Source organism: Bipolaris maydis (assembly GCF_028858645.1).
Source record: "Bipolaris maydis strain C4 unplaced genomic scaffold PSV08scaffold_17, whole genome shotgun sequence".
Lineage (NCBI taxonomy): Eukaryota > Fungi > Ascomycota > Dothideomycetes > Pleosporales > Pleosporaceae > Bipolaris > Bipolaris maydis.
In genome coordinates, this window is record NW_027093873.1 from 713,934 (window position 1) to 734,168 (window position 20,235).

Genomic DNA, 20,235 nt, shown 5'->3' on the forward strand with positions numbered 1-20,235 from the left:
CTCGTGGAATTGATCCGCACAATAGTGGATCACGATGCGGAATCGGGCCCGGACCCACGGACAATGCGGAGTCCGGGAGATGAACACCACTACTACTGATTGGATCTTGCCGCGCAAAACCAAGCGACGAATGTTGAACTTTGAACAATTCACACAACAAGGGCAGCGCATCAAGAAAACGCACTTGAACCCTCCTCTTTCTCTCTCCCCCCCTTTTCCCCCTCCCTTCCTTCCACATCCAAAAAAAGATTGGACAGCAGCATGGAAAAGAGTCCGGCAGCAGACGCAACCCAGCAGCGCGATACTACGCCCTCGACCCAGCACTACAACGCAACATGGCACGCGGAAAACCCTGGATTCCAACACAGCAATGGCAAAGACGCTGCCAAGACATCGCAACGAAACTGGTCCTGGTGGTTCACACAACGCGGATGCGAAGCGCCCATGCTCCTCAAATACAGAAGTTCCGACGTCTTCATCATCGGGACAGTGACTTTGGCAGTTTTCACCGTAAGTTCATCATTACTACGACTGATAGTACATGGAAATCTCAAATGCACCACTATTGCATAGTTAGTGGCCAAAAAAAAAGAGAGAAACTAATTCAAAATGCCATGGACAAAAGGACATGTTCCTCTACGGCGTTATTGTGCCGGTGATGCCCTTCGCCATCTCGTCGCGCAGCCACGTGGACCAAGACCGAGTGCAGTACTGGGTGTCGGTGCTCGTGGCCGTGTATGGGGCGTCTCTTCTTGCGTTTTCGCCCGTGTGCGGCTGGCTTGCTGACCGCGGGTCGTCCCGGCGCATGCCGCTTCTTGTGGGATTGCTTGTTTTGCTGGGATCCACGGTGTTGCTGAATCTTGGCAATTCGATTGGGGTGCTGATTACTGGGCGTGTGTTGCAAGGGGCTTCGGCCGCTGTGGTGTAAGGAGCTTTTTTTGTTTTGTTTCTCTCTCTCTCTCTCTCTCTCTCTCTCTCTCTCTCTCTCTTTTTTTTTTCTTTGGTGCGAGAGGGTTAGGTGGCTGACCATGCTTTGCAGGTGGGTTGTTGGGCTTGCGCTGTTGGCTGATACCGTGCCCCAGGATCAGCTTGCCACAGCATCTGGGTGGCTGTCGACGGGCATGTCACTGGGCATGCTGATATCTCCACTTCTGGGGGGTATCGTGTATGATCACGCTGGCTACAATGCTGTTTTTGGCATGAGTTACGCACTAATCGGGCTGGACGTGATTCTTCGATTGCTCCTTGTGGAAAAGAAGGTGGCGGTAAGATGGGATGCCAGTGCGATAGGACGGCGACCAGTCGAGGCGCATGACAGCCTAGGTGGAGACACTACACCACAAAGTGAGGCATCAGATGCTTCCAAAACGCCAGCCCAGTCGGAATCCAGCCAGCTCGAAATGCAGCGGCAAGGACCGCCTCGACGGCGGCTGCGGGATCGCCTTCCTCCCGTTGTATCACTGCTCTACTCCCGACGCTTGCTTGCCTCGCTGTTTTGCGCACTCATTCAGGCGCTTTTATTGACGGCATTCGACTCGGTTCTTGCTATTCACGCTGCGAAAACCTTCAACTGGACAGCAACGGGGGCGGCGCTGTTGTTTCTTCCCATTGTCATCCCGAGCTTTCTCGCGCCGTTTTGGGGCTGGCTGTGCGACAAGTACGGTGGACGATACCTTGTCGTCATCGGGTTCTTATGCGGCTGTCCGCCGCTGGTGTGCTTGCGTTTTGTCACGGAGAATACGATGAGGGACAAGGTACTTTTATGTGCGTTGTTGGCAATCGTGGGTCTCTTCATTGGCATGACGTTTGCGCCCGTCATGGCTGAGATTTCAGCCGTGGCGGAAGCAAAGGAGAGGAGGTTAATTGCAAGCGGACGGCCTGGGTTTGGAAAAGGCGGTGCATTTGCTCAAGCCTATGCGTTGTTCAATATGGCTTTTGCTGGAGGCTCTATGGCCGGGCCATTGCTAGCTGGGTTCATTGTTGAAGCACATGGGTGGGCGACCATGGCAGCGGTACTGGGAGGACTATCTGCCGCAGCCGCAGTACCTGGATTTCTGTGGCTAGGCGGCTGGATCGGCGGGAAGCTGCAAGTTTCGCGGTAGAATAACGTACGAATACTGGATGTGTGTATGAATTGTATGGTAGGCCGGAGCATGCTGGCAACATGCATCTGTTGAAGCGGGCATGCCCAGCCTTGGAAAAATGGTATTATTCTACCTCTGGCAGCACGACATGACACTCCCAGGTCCAGTCCGAGGCATCGACTCGTGGCTGCGGCGCTCATGTCCGGTCCGACGTGAGCGCATGTGAATCCGGGGGATTGATGACAGGCTGGTTTGCGGGCCTTTCCCGTCGGCGGGTTGGCTTGCATGCAATGGAGCCATCACACGACCGGTGATGATGGAGGTTGAAAAGTGGCATCTGGTCACATGGCGGCTAGTCTGGGGTATGCTGGGGAACTGTGGGGTACCTCGCCCCGGCCACCCGCCATGCTCTGACTGCTAACCAGCTTTGTCCAGGGTCCAGACAGACTACACAACTGACCGCCTTGCGGCAACGGCAAACTACTCACGGCCTTGGGCTGCCACAAACGACTTCAGCGCTGCTATAGGCCAGGGTCGAGATCAGATGACGGAGCGGATACTAGCCAGCGCCCCTGCGCCAAGCCGAGGCCCATGGCAGATGTACCTCAATCACGACCTGGACATTGTCATTCGCGACGTCAAAAACGCCATGGAACTCCCAAGACTCTGCTTCGCCGCCGATCAGGTCGGAAGCCGAGCGATGATGTGCTCGTATTGACTCGGCACATGTGCTACGGCGAACCCCCGATTCTAGCGTACCGGTGCCCGTCTTCTCGGCACAGAGAACAACGCACGAGCAAGTGCATGTCGACATCACGTGCCGGCAACCCTGTCTGCACTTGCAGGGCCGTGTGACTGCATCACCGTTGAGAGCAGGGCGAAGGTGTCGTCCATGTACATGGTTACCGTGTACGTCTGCCGCCAAGTGTCGCTTGCAGGCATCACATGCTACGTCACCACCCACTGCTGCCCTCGTCGCACTCTGCGCGAAATCCCCATCTTGTGCCCAAACGGGCATTTGTCATGGATGGTCCGACTTTCACTCTCATCATCCGAACCCGTAGCCAATCATGGCGCGAGCACGCTGGCTGATTCAGACATCTCCACTCCGCACAGACTCGAGTAGCAAGAGACCTGCCTATTCTGCTCCCCAAGACTCTCCCCGCTCACTTGCCATCGTCATGTGCAGGCCAGGACTACAGCCATTATAGTTCCCGCGAGCGAACCATGGTCGCTATTGCAACGACCTGGCTGGGTATGTTGGCATTTCTTTGTATGCTCACGCTCGGATTCAGTATAAAAGTGACCTCCGTGACCGCGTCTTGACCTCTCTACTCCAGCAACTCATCCTGCCAACACAATCGGAGAGCAACATCATTTTTGCAATATGCTTCTCACCAAACTCGTTTCGACCTTGTCGTTGTGCGCCGCCGTTCTGGCTGCTCCTGCGTAAGTGATGCGCTGGTAGCATCACTGCCAAAGCAAACATCACATCGTGTCCCCGCTGACTTTTCTTTTAGCCAGCAGAAGCGTGCAGTCGGCTTCAACTGGGGATCTGAGAAGATTCGTGGTGTAAACATTGGTGGATGGCTGGTCCTGGAGCCGTAAGTAACTTGGGTTGTTTTATGCTTTGCGGCATCCGCTAACCTCCTTCCACAGTTGGATCACCCCGTCAATCTTCGACAACGCAAACAGAGGCCGTCCACAAAACGACATTGTTGACGGTAAGCTGCATGCCTTTCACACCGAAACTGATCCTGATAACGCGCAGAGTACACATTGGGAGAAAAGCTTGGCAGCCAGAATGCCCTTAACATCCTTCGTAACCATTGGGATACTTTCGTTACCTGGCAAGACTTCAACAAAATCAAGCAGTCTGGCTTCAACGTTGTCCGTATCCCCATTGGCTACTGGGCATACGATACCTTTGGCTCGCCCTACGTCAGTGGAGCAGCTGTCTACATTGATGCTGCCATCGACTGGGCTCGCAGCGTAGGCTTGAAGATTCTCATTGACCTCCATGGTGCACCTGGATCCCAGAACGGGTTTGACAACTCTGGCCAACGCATGGATCGCCCTACGTGGCAGCAAGGCGACACTGTCCAAAGGACCCTTCAAGTTTTGCGCACAATCTCCCAGAAGTACGCACAGAAGAGCTACCAGGACGTCATCATCGGTATTGAACTGCTCAACGAGCCCGCACTTTACAACGGCCTCAGTCGTGATGTTCTTGCACAGTTCTATCGCGACGGTTACGGCCAAGTGCGCGAGGTTTCCGACACCCCAGTAATCATTTCTGACGGCTTCACTGCGCCAAACTCCTGGAACGGCTTCCTCACGCCCTCAGACGCCAACGCCCAGAATGTAGCCATTGACAACCACCAGTACCAAGTATTCGATTCTAACCTGCTCAAACTGTCGCCCGCTGGACACGCCCAACAGGCCTGCAGCAACACTGGCGCATATGGCGGTGCAGACAAGTGGACCTTTGGTATGTTCAAGAAGATGCGATACAATCAACTCTTGCTGACTTATACGTTGTAGTTGGAGAGTGGACATCAGCCATGACGTAAGCATGACCCTTTCACACATGACAAAAAAAAGCACACAAACTAACTGGCGACAGGGACTGTGCACGTTACTTGAACGGCTACGGCCGTGGTGCCCGCTATGATGGTACCTACTTGGGCAACCCCAAGTTGGGCGAGTGCGGCTGGCGAAACGACCTAGCACAGTGGCCCGCCTCTTACAAGGACGACTCGAGACGCTACATCGAGGCCCAGATCCGCGCTTTTGAGTCGACGACCCAGGGCTGGTTCTGGTGGAACTTCAAGACTGAAGGTGCAGCTGAGTGGGATGCTTTCAGGCTCATCGACGCTGGTGTCTTCCCCGCCATCAGGAACGGTCAGGTAGAGTACAAGTTTGGTGCTGCCTGCTAAAGAAACATGGCTCGACAACTGGCTCGAAATTTTACTTGTTGCACCTCCAGAAGGGGCTAGACGGGCTGAACGCAATGGCAAAGGAAAAGCAAAGCAGGCATTTGCAATTGCATAGAGTGGCCTGGCTCTTGTTGTTCAGTTCGATTAACGACTTATGATGATTTTGAATAACGACGTACACGATAGCAATGAGAATTTTTTCCACACACTTTTTGTGCAAGCACAAGATAAGCGCTGGGGAGAGGGGCAGGTAAATAGTTATGCAATTGTGACCGTGGACAGTGGCTAGAAGCAAAAAGCAAACTAAGCATGGGGGGGTTACTGTTACACCTGGGGTGGGAAAAACACAATCAGTGGTACCGCGTCTTGCCAGTCCAGAACTTCTTAGTATCGTACCACACTTTACATCTACTATCCACTCCTGACACGCTCATGACCTGTGCCAATGCGCAAAAGCTGAATCCCCCCTCCGCACACCTCGCCATTAACACTAGCTCCGTCAAGTATATCTCCGTGTATACACACCCGACAACCAGAAATCGTGCAGATCGGCCCTCCCCCCCCCAGATTCTTTCTTTCCCCAGATCCCCCAGTTAGCGACTCCACAATTCTTCGCATCCCAAAAGTGCAAGACCGGCAGCAGAACAAGCGCCGAAGACCAGCCACCACCCAAGAGTTTGCCGTTGCCGTTGCGTGGTGTTAAGCCTGATTGCGGGTGCCCAGCGCTGCAGGCCAAGGCGTTTGTGGCTTGCGCCTATGCCGACGGACATGGGGTGGAAGCTGGAGTTTTAACTACAGGTCGCTTCTGGCCATTGAGGTAGCACGACTAGCAGTGCGGGGAAAACGCGGAGGATGGAGGGAGGAAGGAGCTGAAGCAATGTATGCCAATGCTTGCCAAGTTTTGTGATAGGGAATTGGGAAACGCAGCGAGGACCGGTGTGTTGAAATATTGTGGGCTGCGCATTGCACCCCCCTCGTCCCTCCCCCTCCGCCCGTTTGTCCAGCTATATAGTCCTTTGATCTTCCCCAGATTCCCAGCTCTCTTTTTTTCTTTTCTTACTACTACTACTACTTGATTCTTCAAGTCTTTCCATCTTTGAAAGAAAGATATAGTAGGAAAAGGGTTTGTGGCAAGAAGTTTCAAGTTAACAATGGCGTCAAAGCACCCACCACCACCAGCCGTCGAGCCCACCGACGAAAAACCAACAATCATATCGCACATTGACGACAAGTCCGAGATCGGCACGGAGAAACATGCATCAGCAGCTGCCGACTACACGGGCGCGGAACGCAAGAGTGATCCAGAGGAGATTGCCTTGGTGAGGAAGATTGATTGGAGACTCATGGTACATTCTCCCCCCCCCACACCCCCATATACATTGGCCTTGTTAGCATGCCAATGCCAAAGGACGAAGAAGAACGAAAAAGCTAATTCGCAACCGGGAAAACAGCCAACCCTAATGGTCATGTACTTCCTCAACTACGTCGATCGCAACGCAATCGCGCAGGCACGATTGAACAATCTCGAAGAAGACTTGGGCATGACGGGCGTACAGTTTAATACTTGTGTTAGCATGTGAGTAATATCCACAGACCCCCCTCTTCTGTTTAAAGAGAGAAGAAAAAAAAAGGCAAACGGTGAACTGATATTGCAAACGCAGTCTCTTCGTCGGCTACGTCCTCATGCAAGTCCCCTCCAACATGCTCATCACGCGCATCAAACCCGGCATCTACATGAGCAGCTGGATGTTCGTCTGGGCCATTGTATCCGCCTGTACGGCTCTTGTTCAGAATTTCGGCGGCATGGTTGCCTGTCGGTTTTTTCTGGGCATTACTGAGGCTCCGTAAGTGGACCTTTTTTTTCCCTCCCCCCCAACCAAAATCATTCCTTTTCACACACACACACACACACACACACACACACACACATACACATTTTTGTTTTGTGTTGAAGGGCTCCGTTCTGACAGCAAATGTGTGTGTTTTATTTTAGGTTTTACCCAGGAGCTACGTATATGCTTTCGATTTTCTACACGAGGAGAGAAGTAGCGACTCGTATTGCTTTGTTGTACTGCGCGCAGATTCTGGCGACGGGGTTGAGCGGGTTGATTGCTGCGGGTGTGTTCCAGATGGATGGGCTGAGGGGGATAGCGGGATGGAGGTGGTTGTTTATTATGTGAGTCTTTTTTTTTCTTTCTTCTCCTTTTTTTTCCGGATATGTAGTGTGGAAAATGGGTTACTGACAACTGGTAGTGAGGGCGCGGTAACGGCTTTCGTGGCCATCTTTGGCTTCTTTATGCTGCCCAATACGCCATTGACGACGCGCTGGCTGTCTCCTCGCGAGCGCGAACTCGCACATGCGCGTATGGAACGTGATCGCATTGGCGATTCTACCGACGATGTGAGCATGATGGATGGACTCAAGCAGGCGTGCAGAGACCCGCGGACGTGGCTTTTCTGCTTGATGCAGAATTTCCATCTCAGTGCTTGCTCGTTCAATTCTTTCTTTCCAACGTAGGTCTTACTTTCCTCATTTTTGTTTTGACGAAACAAACGCTTTTCTAACGAGAATACCTCAGTGTCGTCAAAACTCTCGGCTTCAGCACCACAATCACCCTCGTCCTTACCTGCCCTCCTTTCCTCTTCGCAGGCGCAGCCGGCATCGCCACGGGCTGGAGCTCCGGCCGCATGCACGAACGCACCTGGCACATCACCTGCGGCCTGCTCGTCGCAGTCGTGGGTTTCGTCATTGCCGCCAGCACACTCAACACAGCCGGCCGGTACATTGCCTGCTTCATCTTCCCTGTCGGCGCATACTCTGTCAATTCCGTCATCATCGGATGGGCTTCCTCGACGCTCAGCCAGACAAAGGAGAAGAAGGCTGTAAGTCATCATCTTTTTTTCCGGCTTTCTTGGCATGTTCTCCAACTAACTAATCACAGGTTGTACTCGCAATGACGAATGTTGGAGGCCAAATTGGTTACATATACGGTGCCTATCTCTGGCCCGAGACTGATAAGCCGCGATATGGCATCGGATTTGGTGCTTCGGCAGGCTTTGCGCTACTGTCTATCCTGTGTGCGTGGATTATCCGCGCTATGCTTATCAAGGAGAATAAGAGATTGAGGCAGTCGACGAATGAGCGGATCATGTTGTACGGATACTGAGACCGGAAAGTAGTTGATTGGAAAGTTAGTCTTACGATTGAATGATCATTTTGGATTTCCTGCAAACAAGAGAGTGCATATCATTAGTAAATAGGCGAAACTTTATTTGAACGACTGTGGTATGATGAACCCTTTCATCAGCCTTTTCTTCACTAATTATTTGATGTGACAAAACCAGATACCTAAGGTCCCATATTCTCAATGACCAGCCAAACTAGCTTATCTTGATCCCCCTCCTCAATATTCCTCGTGTCAGCCGCTCCCGCTTTGCCCTTGCGGGTCGCATTCTTAGCCTCGCGCCACTCCTTCCTTGCCTCACGCCACTCCTTTCTTGCCGCCAGCTTCTCCTTTCTCAAACCCTTCTTCTTCTCCTTATATGCCTTCTTCTGATCCTTCCACTCCTTGCTCTTCTTCACTTTGCCCTTGCCTTTTGCACCAGAAGCGGCGCGGAGCTCCCTCTTGCGCTGGCGATGCTGCTTCTTTAGTTCGCGACTGCGTTTCTTCACGTCACGCATCGCAGCGCGTTTAGACTTTTTGGCTGCGAGTTTGCTCTCGAGTTTCTGCTTGTCTTGCTCGAGCTTGTTGATGGCAAAGGCACGTTCGCGTGAGATTTCTTCAGGCGTCTTGGTACCTTTTGCGGCACTTTCTGCAGCCTTTTCATCAATGGAGCGTAGACGCTTGGAAAAGGTGCTTTCGGCATCGTAGAACTCTTCATCGTCTGAGTCGCTGTCGGAATCAGAGTCGGAGCTGTCTGAGGAGAGCGAGGATGTATCCGAGTCCGAGTCCGAGTCCAAGTCGTCGACATACTTTTCCTTGCCCTTGCCCTTTTCCCTCTGTGGAGCAACATAGTCTGTTTGAATCTTGTGATCACCAGGTACGATACCAGTTTCTTGACCCGACTGGGGCTGGTATGATGGCGGTCGATCATCGTGTGCCTGCCCATAGGTGGTAGGCCTAGGCATGCCCTGCTGTCGGGAGTTGCTGCCGCTCGCCGTTCGTCCAATATCTGTACCCAATCTGCTCGCACGCTGACCAAATTGCATTCCCAAATCGCCCATCATCTTGCCAAACTCTTCTCCAATCTTTCCAATCTCTTTGCCTACTTCTGCCCATTCTTTGCCAATGGAGTAGTCCCCTTGTCGTGATGGCCCCGCTGCACCACAGTGTCCACGACCGCGCCTGGAACGCGGCCCATTTCCAGCGGCGCCAAACGGCCCTCGACCTGGACGCCCAAAGGGGGGAGCATTGCCAAAGCCACCAAGCGGTGCATTGCCAAATGCTCCAAATGGTCCACGCCCTGGTGCGCCAAACGGCGACCAATTTCCTGTCGGGCCACCAGGTTGCTGGTCATGCCTGTAATAAGTTTCTTCCGATCTTGTCGGAACTGAATGTGGTGGGTCGTCGTATGTGTTTACACGAGCTGTTTGACGAGAGAAGCGCTCACCCATTTCGTGCAGTATATACATGTGCTCACTTGGCGATGGCAGCTTCTCGGTATTGAGCGGCTCGATCCATGGAGTCAATCTTTGCGCGCGTATAGCAGCAGATCTAGGCTCTTCTACAAGACGGCTAGCAACTGCCGCCCGTTGTCCCGGTCCTGAAGGAATAGGCAGAGTTGCAAGAATCGCTGTTTCACTGCGGAATGACACTCTCAAGCCCCGTGGAGCAAAAAACGCCTCATTGGCTCCTCTGATGTACTGACCGACAAGGCTCGAAGATTCGTTTCCGTACATTGATTCATGTAGTAGATCAGCGGCTGTTGTATTGGTCGATCTGAGTAGGACATTGAGACCACGCAGGAAGTTCAAGAATTGGTCTGGGTCAACCCCATGTCCATGCAGTGTTTGGGTGTATGCGCACAGGAACTGCTCATGCTCTCCAGAAGGCCTATCAGAACCTCCCTCGCCAGGGATAGCAATGATCCTATTCAGATGTGGCGCATAGCGTGCAGCAGAATCGGGTTGATGGCGAGTAAACTCCAAAGCCTGGCTAAGCATAGCAGAAGCCAAGTCGTTGGTTGTCTGAGGTGAACGGAACTCGCTACCCATGCGCCCAACTGGGATGTTCTCTGTGGAGCTGACCTGCTGGACGGGAACACTGGTGGCCTTGTCACTCCTATGGTTTGCATAGTCTGGAGCATGTTCCTGTTCACTCGCAGGGTCCGTCTGCTCTCCTCTGATTCTGTATTCCCAGATTTCAGGCTCATTGGGTCCCTCGTTACGGGTGATGCGATGGGCTTCAATTTGGTTCGGATCTACAGGGGCAATGCCATTGCGTGCATCGTGGAAAGCCTGGTGCCTCGCGTCCTCGTAAGATGGTGGGAGGTCGTCATATTGGGGGCCTCCTGGACTATGTGTAGGCGTTGGCTCAAATTCATTGTCTGAAGAATCGGCAACAGATGTAGCGCTCGGGGTGAATGCCACGTTTGACTGGGACGATACGGATGGAGGGGATGGGTGTGGTGTCAGGTTTGGATCAGCGTGGTATGAAGGGGGTCCAGCCATGACGAGTTATGCAATGACGGTCGCAGGAGCAAAGGTGAGAAGGATGGAGACTGGGAATGCTGAAGCTGGCCCTATACGTCTAATATGCCTGGTGTTGGTAGGACATGCACAGCCGTCAAACTGCTGCCTTGAGATGAGGGCACCGTCCAATCGCAACGTGGAAATGGACTCTGATCCCGAGCCGAGCAGTTAATTGACCAGACAAAGCAATTTGATTTGTTGAGAAGATGGTGTCAACACGAGGCCGCAAAAGCACATGCGCAGCAGCATCGCTTGCACTCGTGTTGATACTATTAGGTGGGCTGTGTGGAGCGGGGCAGAGCGCCACACCGCGCGTTGATGCGTCCAGGTGGCGGTGTACGTACTAGGAGCCAGAACTTTGGCCGAACCCCCAGCGTGGTCACCGATTGCGATCACGGCGGGCCGTTGGACAGTGCACGCACACGTACAGCACACGTGCGTGTAATAGTACCGAAAGTTGAAAATTACTTTTCTGTGCGAGCGAGTGAGAGGTCAGAAGATAGGCGGTTACGGGATTGTACCGGCCTTACACTAAAACCTGGTAATGCAATGCCACGGTGTATGACCCCACTCGGAGTGTCCAAGATGGCATCACGACATCGATACTCCCGGAATGTTGCTTTGCAAACCTTTGCTTATTCGATTCTCTGCGTCAAACTCACTATATGCGTGCTGCATTCTGCGCATATTACCTGTGCTCAAACGCAACCCAAGGAAGCGTAAAGAAACCAAAATAACGGCAGTACACTGTACATACTACATACATACCACTGAAACACTAGCAACATGGGTAAAATTGGCACAGTTGCCGTCATAGGACTAGGTGAGATGGTATTCCACGGACTGTACCAAGAATCCTACTAATTCGGCTACGCAGGACCAGCAGGCCTTGTAGCGTTGAAGAATCTCAAGGAGGAGGGGTTCGAAGCTGTCGGGTTCGATCGAAATAGCTACATTGGAGGGCTATGGCAGTATTCGACAGAGGAGCGGACGTCGGTGATGGAGACCACCATGGTCAACTTCTCCAAGGAGCGCATGTGCTTCACGGACTTTCCGTTTCCCGACCATATTGCCTCGCATCCTACTGCAGCACAGGTACAGCAGTACCTGCTAGCCTACGCCGCCCACTTCCAGCTCGAAGCCTCGATTCGGCTCAATACCCACATTGCCCAGATTACGTTTGACCAAGAACGACAAAAGTGGATCGTACAGGTCCAAGGGGAGGATACACAATACTTTGACAAGGTAGTCATAGCTACTGGCGGCATAGTTGGCAAGGCACACATGCCAACGGTCGAGGGCATGGACAAGTTTGCTGGTATAAGTATACACTCGCAAGCGTTTAAGCGGCCTAGCGACTTTAAGGGGAAGAGAGTCATGGTCGTCGGGTTTAGCAACAGCGCGGCAGATACGGCAACTCAACTGGCTGGCATTGCAAATAAGGTTTACATTGCGCACCGTCATGGGGCAAGAGTTGTAGGTCCACCTTGGCATGCCTGGGGCCGAGAAGATCTCTGGACTAACCGTATCTTGACAGCTACCACGACACATCAACGGCGTTGCCATAGACCATACACACAGCCTGCGTCTCTTCAAGTTCCAAAGCCTCATTACCAAGTACTTTCCAAAGTTCAGCGACAAGCCGTTCGATAGGTTGATCAAGAGAATACAAGATAAGAGTTTTCGTGTTCGCCCCGAGTGGCGCTTCGAGCCAGCGGGCAAGGTGCCCATCGTATCCGACAGCCTGGTTCCTTGCCTGGAAGAAGGCAGTGTTTCATCTGTTGCAGGGGTAAAGCGAATTGTGTCGGAGACAAAGGTAGAGCTTGACGACGGAAGCAGCATCGAGGTCGACGTCATAGTTTGGTGCACAGGGTACAAGTCTGACTTTAGCATTATTGAACCAAAATTTGATCCTACGTGTCGTCCACAGCGGTGGCTGGATGCACCCGGGTCAAACGGCAAGTCGCTATTTCGGCTCTACCACAACGTCTTTTCAGTGGAGAAACCAGATAGTCTAGCGTTCCTGGGGAACGTGCAGATCACAATTGCAAATTTCCAGCAATTTGACCTAGCCACCATGGCCATTGCGCAGGTTTGGGCAAACAAGTCACAGCTACCCCCTCGCGACACAATGATTGCTGCAGTGGAAAAGGAGCACGAATGGCTCATTGATCTGGCACGGCGCACCCCGAACGTGTCACCAGCCCACTGCAATATGGGTGTATGGATACGGGCCATGGACCGTCTCGCCGGGACAGGAGTCAACGAGTATCTGGGCTACGGGCCCAAGGGCTTGGGGTTCCGGCTCAAAGAGCCAAAGTACAGCAGCCTCCTGACGGGAGGCATCTGGAGCCCACATATCCACCGTGTTTTCGATGGTAAGAGGAAGCGTTGGGATGGTGCCAAGGAAACGATCATCCAGACCAACAAGAGAGTTCGCGAGTCGAAGCGGACAAAGGGGAGAGCTGCTTGAGCCCGCTGCGCTCGCAGATTATGTAATTTCGTTCGTACATGAGGCGAAGCTGTGTATAGTAAGTAGTACTAGTAATATGTACATAATAGTAGTAAGTTGGGTGTGGTTCTTGTTCGCGAAGATGCGAGGGAGTGCTCGAATGTTCCTTTCTGGACAGCTTCCCCACCATGACGCGATGGTCCGCGGCGAAGGAGGCAGGCAGACAGCGACTCTGACCACGACGCTGGAATGGTCTCATACGGTATAACTCTTCCAACACTGCCATCTAGACACGACACGACACGACTTTGTATTCGTTCGCATAACTAGTGGAAATCTGACAGGCGTGGCGGTCACTACACAAGGTCGCGGCTTGGCCAATCACAGCACAGACTGCTGGGCAACGCATCTGGTGCACAGCGCAACAGACATATCATTTCGATTTGTTTCCACGCGCAACCCCGCAAAACATTGAAACACGTCAATTCCCCCCAAGACTGATAGTCGCTTTCTGTCTATCGCCTGTCCAAAGAAGAAAAATCACCATCGCCGACCGACACACACATACACGAATAGTCGAATTGCCTGGGAAACACGCAACAACCACATCCAACATGGCGACGCAGACACTGCACGGCTCCTGTGCATGCGGACGGAACCGCTATGTCGTTGAGATACCAGCACAGCAAGTGCGCCAAGCTGAGCTGAGATACGACAATACTCCAGCATCGCGTAAGTACTAGATACATGCATGCCGGCTGCGCGCGGGGATGCTCTGGACCATCATGGTGCTGTCGCTAACAAAGTATAACAACTACAGGATACCATGCTGCCAGCCCTCTCACCCTCTGGCTGCGCGTGCCTCTGCCATGGTACACGTCGGCTACATTCGCCCAATTCCCCGACGAGACACGACTGAGCATCAAGCGCAACTTCGAATCGCCCTTTGCCTCCCACACCCGCCGCCAGTTCTGCGGATACTGCGGTACACAACTGTCGTCGTGGGACGAGCGCACACGCGATGACGCCGAGCACATCTCCCTGACCGTCGGCAGTTTGTTGGACGAGGACCAGGAACTGCTGGGTGACCTCGGCTTCATCCCCAGCAGCGACAGTAGCGACGACGAGGGCATGTCATCCGCTGCTCCCTCCCGTCCAGCCTCTTCGCGCACTGTCGTCCGCTCGGGTCCCCAGTCTCGCGGCGCTCCCTGGTTCGAGGAGATTGTACGCAACACTCGCCTTGGACGCTTCAAGCAGCAGCGCGGTGCACACACGGACAGCGGCGTCCACGTCGAATGGGAAGTCACGGAATGGACTGAAGGCGACGGCCTCGATCTCGACGATGAGGGCAGCGCCACTCCCAGCAAGCGCAAGATTGGCGACATCGATGACGCTGAAGACACGGAGATGCGCGCCGCGTAGATCTCGGCCTCTTTCTTTTTCACGTATGGTATGACTTTGACTTGACATTCACAACGACAATAGATTTGGCGCCGCTCACGCCTCACGGGACAAGACAATTAGTAATCATCGGTCCTCTGGCAGGGCGACATGGGCTTGGAGTTTTGTAGGTGCGTTTCTTTTGTGTATACCATTATGTGAATACAGTATGGTGCATGTCACTTCGCCCTGTTTGTAACATGACCATTTCCTTCTCAGATGCATCAATCTATTCACTTTCCTTCATTCCAATTCTCGCATGCACCCCTCATATTTTGAACACAGTTCCATCGCACCGCCAATATGTCCTCACTTCTCTTTTGGCATCCAGGCCTTTGGCGTTCGACATTCCGTCTTGGAAAACCAATCAAACCCATCAGAGCGGAAAGGGACGCGCGGGGGTGGGCTCGGCACGTATGTCTCTCGCTAGTGCACAGCGACTCGCAACTTCATTGACAACACGGTATGTCGTCGCATAGAGACAAGTGGGCGCTGCTCCGTCTCTTGAAAAAAGAGATCTCATAGGTTGACAAGGTGACTTCGTTGTCCAGGCGCTTCGTTGTCCAGCATTCGCAGTGGGAGGCCTTGCTAATATATCATGAACATCACTTATCTCGCCTTACCTCATTCTGTTATTCGACCGGCCTCTGCGTCGAAAAAGGAGCGCTTCCATACTCCCGGGTATGGAGTACAAGTCCCGCTTATTCGCCCCCGATATGGTTCGTACCTGCAACACACAAGGGTTGATTATCTACACCCTGGGATCGACTATCTGCACCCTGCAATGTTCCCGGCATGGTCCGCTTTCTTATCAGCTCCGAGCAACATAACACGATTAATCTCACCAACCCGCATGCGTCGTTCCACTCCCTGGCTTCAATGCCGGCATAGATTTTTCTCTAGTATGGGTGTGCTCCTCGGGTATCGTCTTAACCTGGCCGCTTTTTTCTGCCGTCATTCTTTGAGCATGCAAGCATTGTATGGGGCGAAAGTGCAACGGCATCTAGCTTCTGCTGCCATTATCATATCGCTTAGCATATGTATTTACGTGAAGGGGCCATAATTGTTTTGCAATCTGATAGATAGACGCGTGCGGATCCACTGCCTCTAGTGCCGCGGATGAATATCGAAGAACACAAAGACGAACTGTTTGCTTGTTTCCTTCATCCTACACCGTCCTTGTTGCGCGCCGGCCGACTATCAGCATGGATATGGACAGGAAATTGTCGTCAGAGAAGCCAGCGTCAGTGGACGTGGATGAGGCAGCAGGTGTAACTGAGGTGTTGAACGCCTCGGGACACAAGCAGGAACTTGAGCGCAACTTTAGTTTACTCAATCTCTGCGCCATTGGTATCACGACTGGCAACGTTTGGGCTGCGTTGGGAGGCTCTATTGTATGTTGACTCCGTCTCCCTACATTAAAAGCCCCAACCCAACGAATTCCGCTGACTTGCTTTAGGTCATTGCGCTCTACAATGGCGGGCCTGCTGGCGTCATTTACGAATTCATCACTGTATCGTGCTTCTACTTCATGATTGCGGCATGTATTGCAGAAATGGCATCTGCTATCCCTTCCTCTGCTGGCGTATATCATTGGGCGAGCGTAACAGGCGGGGCGAAATTCGGCAAGGTCATAGGTTTCTATGCTGGATGGTACGTACAGTGGAAAACACCAGACGGGATAGAAGTTAACTCGAGCCAGGTGGAATGCTTTGGGCTGGATTTTTGGCACAGCATCCATAACCTCGATCCTCTCGACCCAGATCATTTCCATGTACGGCCTATTCCACCCAGGCTATGCCTATGAGCGCTGGCACGTCTTCATCGTGTATCTCATCCTGACTTGGATCTCCTGCGCCATTGTCATGTTCGCAAATCGCGCCCTCCCGAAACTGACCAACATTGGTCTCTTCTTCATCCTTGTGGGTGTCTTCGTCACCATCATGGTATGCGCAATCATGCCAAGTAGGACGGGCAAAGGATACGCGAGCAGCGAGTTTGTGTGGAAACAATGGTCGAACCAGACAGGGTGGAGCAGTGACGGCTTCGTCTTTTGTGCGGGAATGCTGAACGGAGCTTTTGCCGTTGGTACACCGTGAGTAGTACATCACTCTATCTACACTTGTATTATATGCTAATCCCTTCCTCAAAGCGACTGCGTATCCCATCTCGCCGAAGAACTTCCCCGCCCACGCACCAACATCCCCAAAGCGATTCTCGCTCAATACGCAGTCGGCTTTCTGACTGCCTTCTGCTACATCATCGCAATCTTCTACTCGGTCAACGACCTCGAAACCCTCTTCTCCAACCCCTGGCCCTTCCCCCTCGCCGAACTCTACCGTCAAGCCACAAACTCGCACGGCGGCTCCTTCGGCCTCCTCATCGTCATCTTCCTCCCCACCTTTTGCACAAACATCGGCTGCTACATTACCAGCGGCCGCATGCTCTGGACCCTCGGCCGCGACGACGCCACACCCTTCAGCCACTGGGTCGGCAAAATCGACACCAAATGGGAGAACCCCTTCAACGCAACGGTCGCTTGCGGTGTCATCAACACCGCCCTCGGCTGCATCTACATTGGCAGCAGCACCGCCTTCAACGCCTTCGTCGGCTCCTTTAGCATCCTCTGCTCCCTCTCCTACCTCGCATTCATCGTCCCCAACATCCTTTCCCGCCGCAAACGCGTAGTCAGAGGACCCTTTACAATGTCCGACCCGGTCTTCTACATCGTCGCTTGTCTCGCCAGTGGCTACATGGTTGCTTGGATCCCCATTTACTGCTTCCCGACCGCGAGGCCGTTTGATTACACCACGATGAACTATACGAGTGCGTTGACGGGCGGAGTGACTATTTTGCTGGGAGGCTGGTATTTGTGGATTAGGAATAAGGGATATGTGGGGCCAAGGCGGTTGGTGGAGAGTTTGCAGAGTGGGGAGGTGCCTGGGTTGGAGGGGGAGGAGAAGATGTGATGGGGGGGCCCGCGGGGTTTGGGATGAGTGGGGTTAGGGTGGAAGGGAAATGGAGAGGGGTTTTTTTCTTGATGATATTTTGTAGCTGTTTTGCTTCAATATGATTATTGATATTACAAGAGTGCATGCGGCCTTTTTTGATCCAGTGTCTTACTAGCCATATCAGCAAGAAACCCAGCAGACGGAAAATATGCGTCTAGAATATTTGTTAAAAGGAAACAGTAATTTCATAGTTTGCATGAAGAGCAGTGTAGTTGGCATAACCTCTCTGAACTAAAGTTTCGGCCCATCATTCCGGATAATACCGCCAGCTTGTATCTGCCGACAAGCTTATGCCGACATATTTGAAATCCCATCGTGCGTTATTTTTTTTTCTTAAATCGCTGATGAAATGGAACGGCAAAAGATGATTGTGGAGTTGGTATGTATCAAATTGTGTGAACTGCAGTATGGTGTTAAAAGACTTGTCAGCTCAGTGTTTTCTGTTTTGTTTTTAACGGAAACAAAATGAGTCTCGTCTATAGCTGGAATTTCTTGTCGCAAAGGGGGATTAAGATGGTAGGGAAGATCTAGCTGCTCTTGGCAGTGTGAATAGTGCCTTTTTTTTGCTTCTGAGTAAGTTGGTGGTTTGTAGGTACTTTAGAATGAATGTAAGAGATGCATGTAGGGAAAAACAGAGAAAATGAATGGTGATAGAAAGGATATGTTGGAGTGATATGAATTTGAAATGTATGCATAGTGCGAAGAGGTTACGTTAATTTCAGAGTATGGGGGTACTTCGGTTTGATTTGATTTGTTTAACGACTTCTTGTGGAGATAAGGAGGTGGTGTCGCTGTTGGATCACCTCTACATACTAACCACGATGAACTCAAATAATACTCTATCCCATCTACCACAACACATGGTCTACACGATTCTAGCAAGCAACAGTCCCCCCACCCCCAAAAAAATCTACACCCCATACACATCCTCATCGAAAAACACCAATACCGCCTCACTCCCCCTCACACTAACCACTCCATCTTCCACAACCTCAATATCCATCTTCCCCACCGCCTCGCCCTGCGGAAACGACTGCCCCGCCCACGTCGCCACCTTATTATCCTTACTATCCACAAACGGCGCCGTCATCCTCTTCACCCTCACAACCCGCTTACTCTCCTCTTCCTCTTCCTCCAGCACACCCCCCAACCCAACCGTCACTGTAAAATCCGCCGTAGAATTAGCATAGAAGGGATTCATATTCACCAACGCAACCTTGGCCACCTTATCCGCCACATAAAACGCATACGCGGCAAACCGCTCCGCATCCACGCCCTCAGGCGCCTGCAGCGCCCTCACCCTCGTCCCCGCCACCGCAAACGCCTCCGCCATAAACAACTGCGCGAGGAACGACGGCAGCGTGCGCGCGGGGCCCCTAAGCTCGCTATCGCGCGGATAAAGCATCGAATACGTGCTAAACCCCGGACTACCATTTTTGCCTGGCGTATTCACCTGCTCGTTGGACTGCAGGGCGAGCGTGGCGCCCTGGTGCAGGAAGGTCGAGGTTGCGTTGCGCGTGGCGTAGAGGAGTTCCGAGTCTACGACCCAGAGGGCCTGGGCGAAGGTGTCGGTGACGTTGGGGGCGCCCGAGCATGAGACGGAGTTGAATTCGCCGATGCTCCAGCTGCTGTTTGCGTTGAGGGCGGCGAGGGCAGAGGGGTAGATTTCAGAGTCGCAGTAGCGCGTCAGCTCGGTGTGGTTGAGGATGTTTTTGATGGTGGCGAGGGCGGCGCGCTTGGGGTCGCAGGTCGAGAAGGCGTACGAGTGGATCGAGTAGGTGTTGACTTGGTGGGCGGAGTTTATGCCTGCGGGAATGAGGGCGGCGGGGCGGACTTCGAGGCCTGAGTTGTCGGTTGTGGCGGAGGAGGCCCACCAGCGGTCTTGGGGGAGGGTTGAGGTGTTTAGAGTGTTTACAGCGGTGTCTATGCTTGCTGTGTATTCCTTCCATTGCTTCACGTAAGCTTGGGTAGAAAGATTCCATCGGTTCCTGTTGTAGTTTGTGGGTTCGTTGCCGAGTTCAAGGTAGGCGACCTTGTCGGGTTGATATGTCAATGAAGCGACAGCTAGACCCGTGGCAATCTCTAGACTTTCGTTGCCGAAGTTGAGCGTAGATACGAACTTTGTTCCTTCAGGGAAATTGGACCAGCTCTTGTAGTACCCAGGTCCGACAGTCGTTCTCCAGACTCCACCCGTTGGGCTGGTTGTACGCACCACATCGCCCCCATTTGGATCAAATATCATACTGTCCATGGTGATGCCACCAGGCCGTATGACTGGTCGTCCTCCATGCTCATGGATTCTGTCCAGTGCCTTGAATGTAAGCTGATTTGGATTGCTGGCATTCCCGAAAAAGTCGACCCAGAATGCAGGCTCAAAGGAGAATGAAGCAAAAGAATTCGTGTGTGGAATTGAAGCCCCTACTGCTGTTTTTGGAACAATCAAACTCGAAGTCTGCGTACTATCCTTGGTGGGCAATGCGTAGGCAGTGGTTACTGCAATTGAGACAGTGGCGATCCTTAGGTAGGCCATGGCGAAAATGCGTAAACTTGAATCAAGTCGTCCTTCTCGCTGCAACAATGCAGAAGAGACATTATGGCAATTGATATACTTTCTACT

General features: G+C 52.6%; 8 protein-coding genes across 8 annotated transcripts; 6 read left to right on the forward strand and 2 right to left on the reverse strand.

Moving 5' to 3' along the window:
- Window positions 1-261: 261 nt before the first annotated feature.
- Window positions 262-2,161, forward strand: PSV08DRAFT_412917 (major facilitator superfamily domain-containing protein; the record flags this gene model as incomplete). The annotated part of the gene is made up of 3 exons (XM_014222525.2): window positions 262-510; window positions 626-924; window positions 1,040-2,161. 3 exons carry the CDS (start codon window positions 262-264, stop codon window positions 2,100-2,102), a joined length of 1,611 nt encoding a protein of 536 aa, XP_014078000.2. The 3' UTR covers window positions 2,103-2,161.
- A 1,310-nt stretch (window positions 2,162-3,471) lies between these two features.
- On the forward strand, window positions 3,472-5,228 carry PSV08DRAFT_366463 (glycoside hydrolase; the record flags this gene model as incomplete). Its single annotated transcript, XM_014222528.1, has 6 exons — window positions 3,472-3,533; window positions 3,605-3,688; window positions 3,744-3,808; window positions 3,856-4,575; window positions 4,629-4,653; window positions 4,711-5,228. 6 exons carry the CDS (start codon window positions 3,472-3,474, stop codon window positions 5,021-5,023), a joined length of 1,269 nt encoding a protein of 422 aa, XP_014078003.1. The 3' UTR covers window positions 5,024-5,228.
- Window positions 5,229-6,174: 946 nt separating this feature from the next.
- Window positions 6,175-8,190, forward strand: PSV08DRAFT_232293 (major facilitator superfamily domain-containing protein; the record flags this gene model as incomplete). Its single annotated transcript, XM_014222529.1, has 7 exons — window positions 6,175-6,369; window positions 6,475-6,599; window positions 6,685-6,867; window positions 7,017-7,199; window positions 7,277-7,537; window positions 7,603-7,906; window positions 7,966-8,190. The coding sequence occupies 7 exons, from the start codon at window positions 6,175-6,177 to the stop codon at window positions 8,188-8,190; spliced, it is 1,476 nt and encodes a 491-aa protein (XP_014078004.1).
- Window positions 8,191-8,239: 49 nt separating this feature from the next.
- Window positions 8,240-10,694, reverse strand: PSV08DRAFT_232297 (uncharacterized protein; the record flags this gene model as incomplete). The annotated part of the gene is made up of 1 exon (XM_014222532.2): window positions 8,240-10,694. The coding sequence occupies one exon, from the start codon at window positions 10,692-10,694 to the stop codon at window positions 8,373-8,375; it is 2,322 nt and encodes a 773-aa protein (XP_014078007.2). The 3' UTR covers window positions 8,240-8,372.
- A 671-nt stretch (window positions 10,695-11,365) lies between these two features.
- Window positions 11,366-13,292, forward strand: PSV08DRAFT_211571 (flavin monooxygenase-like protein). Its single transcript, XM_014222533.1, has 3 exons — window positions 11,366-11,538; window positions 11,593-12,191; window positions 12,253-13,292. Exons 1-3 carry the CDS (start codon window positions 11,502-11,504, stop codon window positions 13,186-13,188), a joined length of 1,572 nt encoding a protein of 523 aa, XP_014078008.1. The 5' UTR covers window positions 11,366-11,501; the 3' UTR covers window positions 13,189-13,292.
- Window positions 13,293-13,618: 326 nt separating this feature from the next.
- Window positions 13,619-14,589, forward strand: PSV08DRAFT_366467 (uncharacterized protein; the record flags this gene model as incomplete). Its single annotated transcript, XM_014222534.1, has 2 exons — window positions 13,619-13,899; window positions 13,988-14,589. The coding sequence occupies exons 1-2, from the start codon at window positions 13,782-13,784 to the stop codon at window positions 14,587-14,589; spliced, it is 720 nt and encodes a 239-aa protein (XP_014078009.1). The 5' UTR covers window positions 13,619-13,781.
- Window positions 14,590-15,812: 1,223 nt separating this feature from the next.
- Window positions 15,813-17,576, forward strand: PSV08DRAFT_382565 (amino acid/polyamine transporter I; the record flags this gene model as incomplete). The annotated part of the gene is made up of 4 exons (XM_014222536.1): window positions 15,813-16,001; window positions 16,067-16,260; window positions 16,310-16,702; window positions 16,760-17,576. 4 exons carry the CDS (start codon window positions 15,813-15,815, stop codon window positions 17,574-17,576), a joined length of 1,593 nt encoding a protein of 530 aa, XP_014078011.1.
- Window positions 17,577-18,528: 952 nt separating this feature from the next.
- On the reverse strand, window positions 18,529-20,148 carry PSV08DRAFT_382566 (glycoside hydrolase; the record flags this gene model as incomplete). Its single annotated transcript, XM_014222537.1, has 1 exon — window positions 18,529-20,148. One exon carries the CDS (start codon window positions 20,146-20,148, stop codon window positions 18,529-18,531), a length of 1,620 nt encoding a protein of 539 aa, XP_014078012.1.
- Between the last annotated feature and the right edge of the window lie 87 nt (window positions 20,149-20,235).

Excerpts from the sequence above, each read along its gene's own strand:
- PSV08DRAFT_211571 (XM_014222533.1), top strand. The coding sequence starts at position 11,502 with ATGGGTAAAATTGGCACAGTTGCCGTCATAGGACTAG. Across the intron at positions 11,539-11,592 it reads AGTTGCCGTCATAGGACTAG|GACCAGCAGGCCTTGTAGCG; the intron begins GTGAGATGGTAT and ends TCGGCTACGCAG. Across the intron at positions 12,192-12,252 it reads ACCGTCATGGGGCAAGAGTT|CTACCACGACACATCAACGG; the intron begins GTAGGTCCACCT and ends GTATCTTGACAG.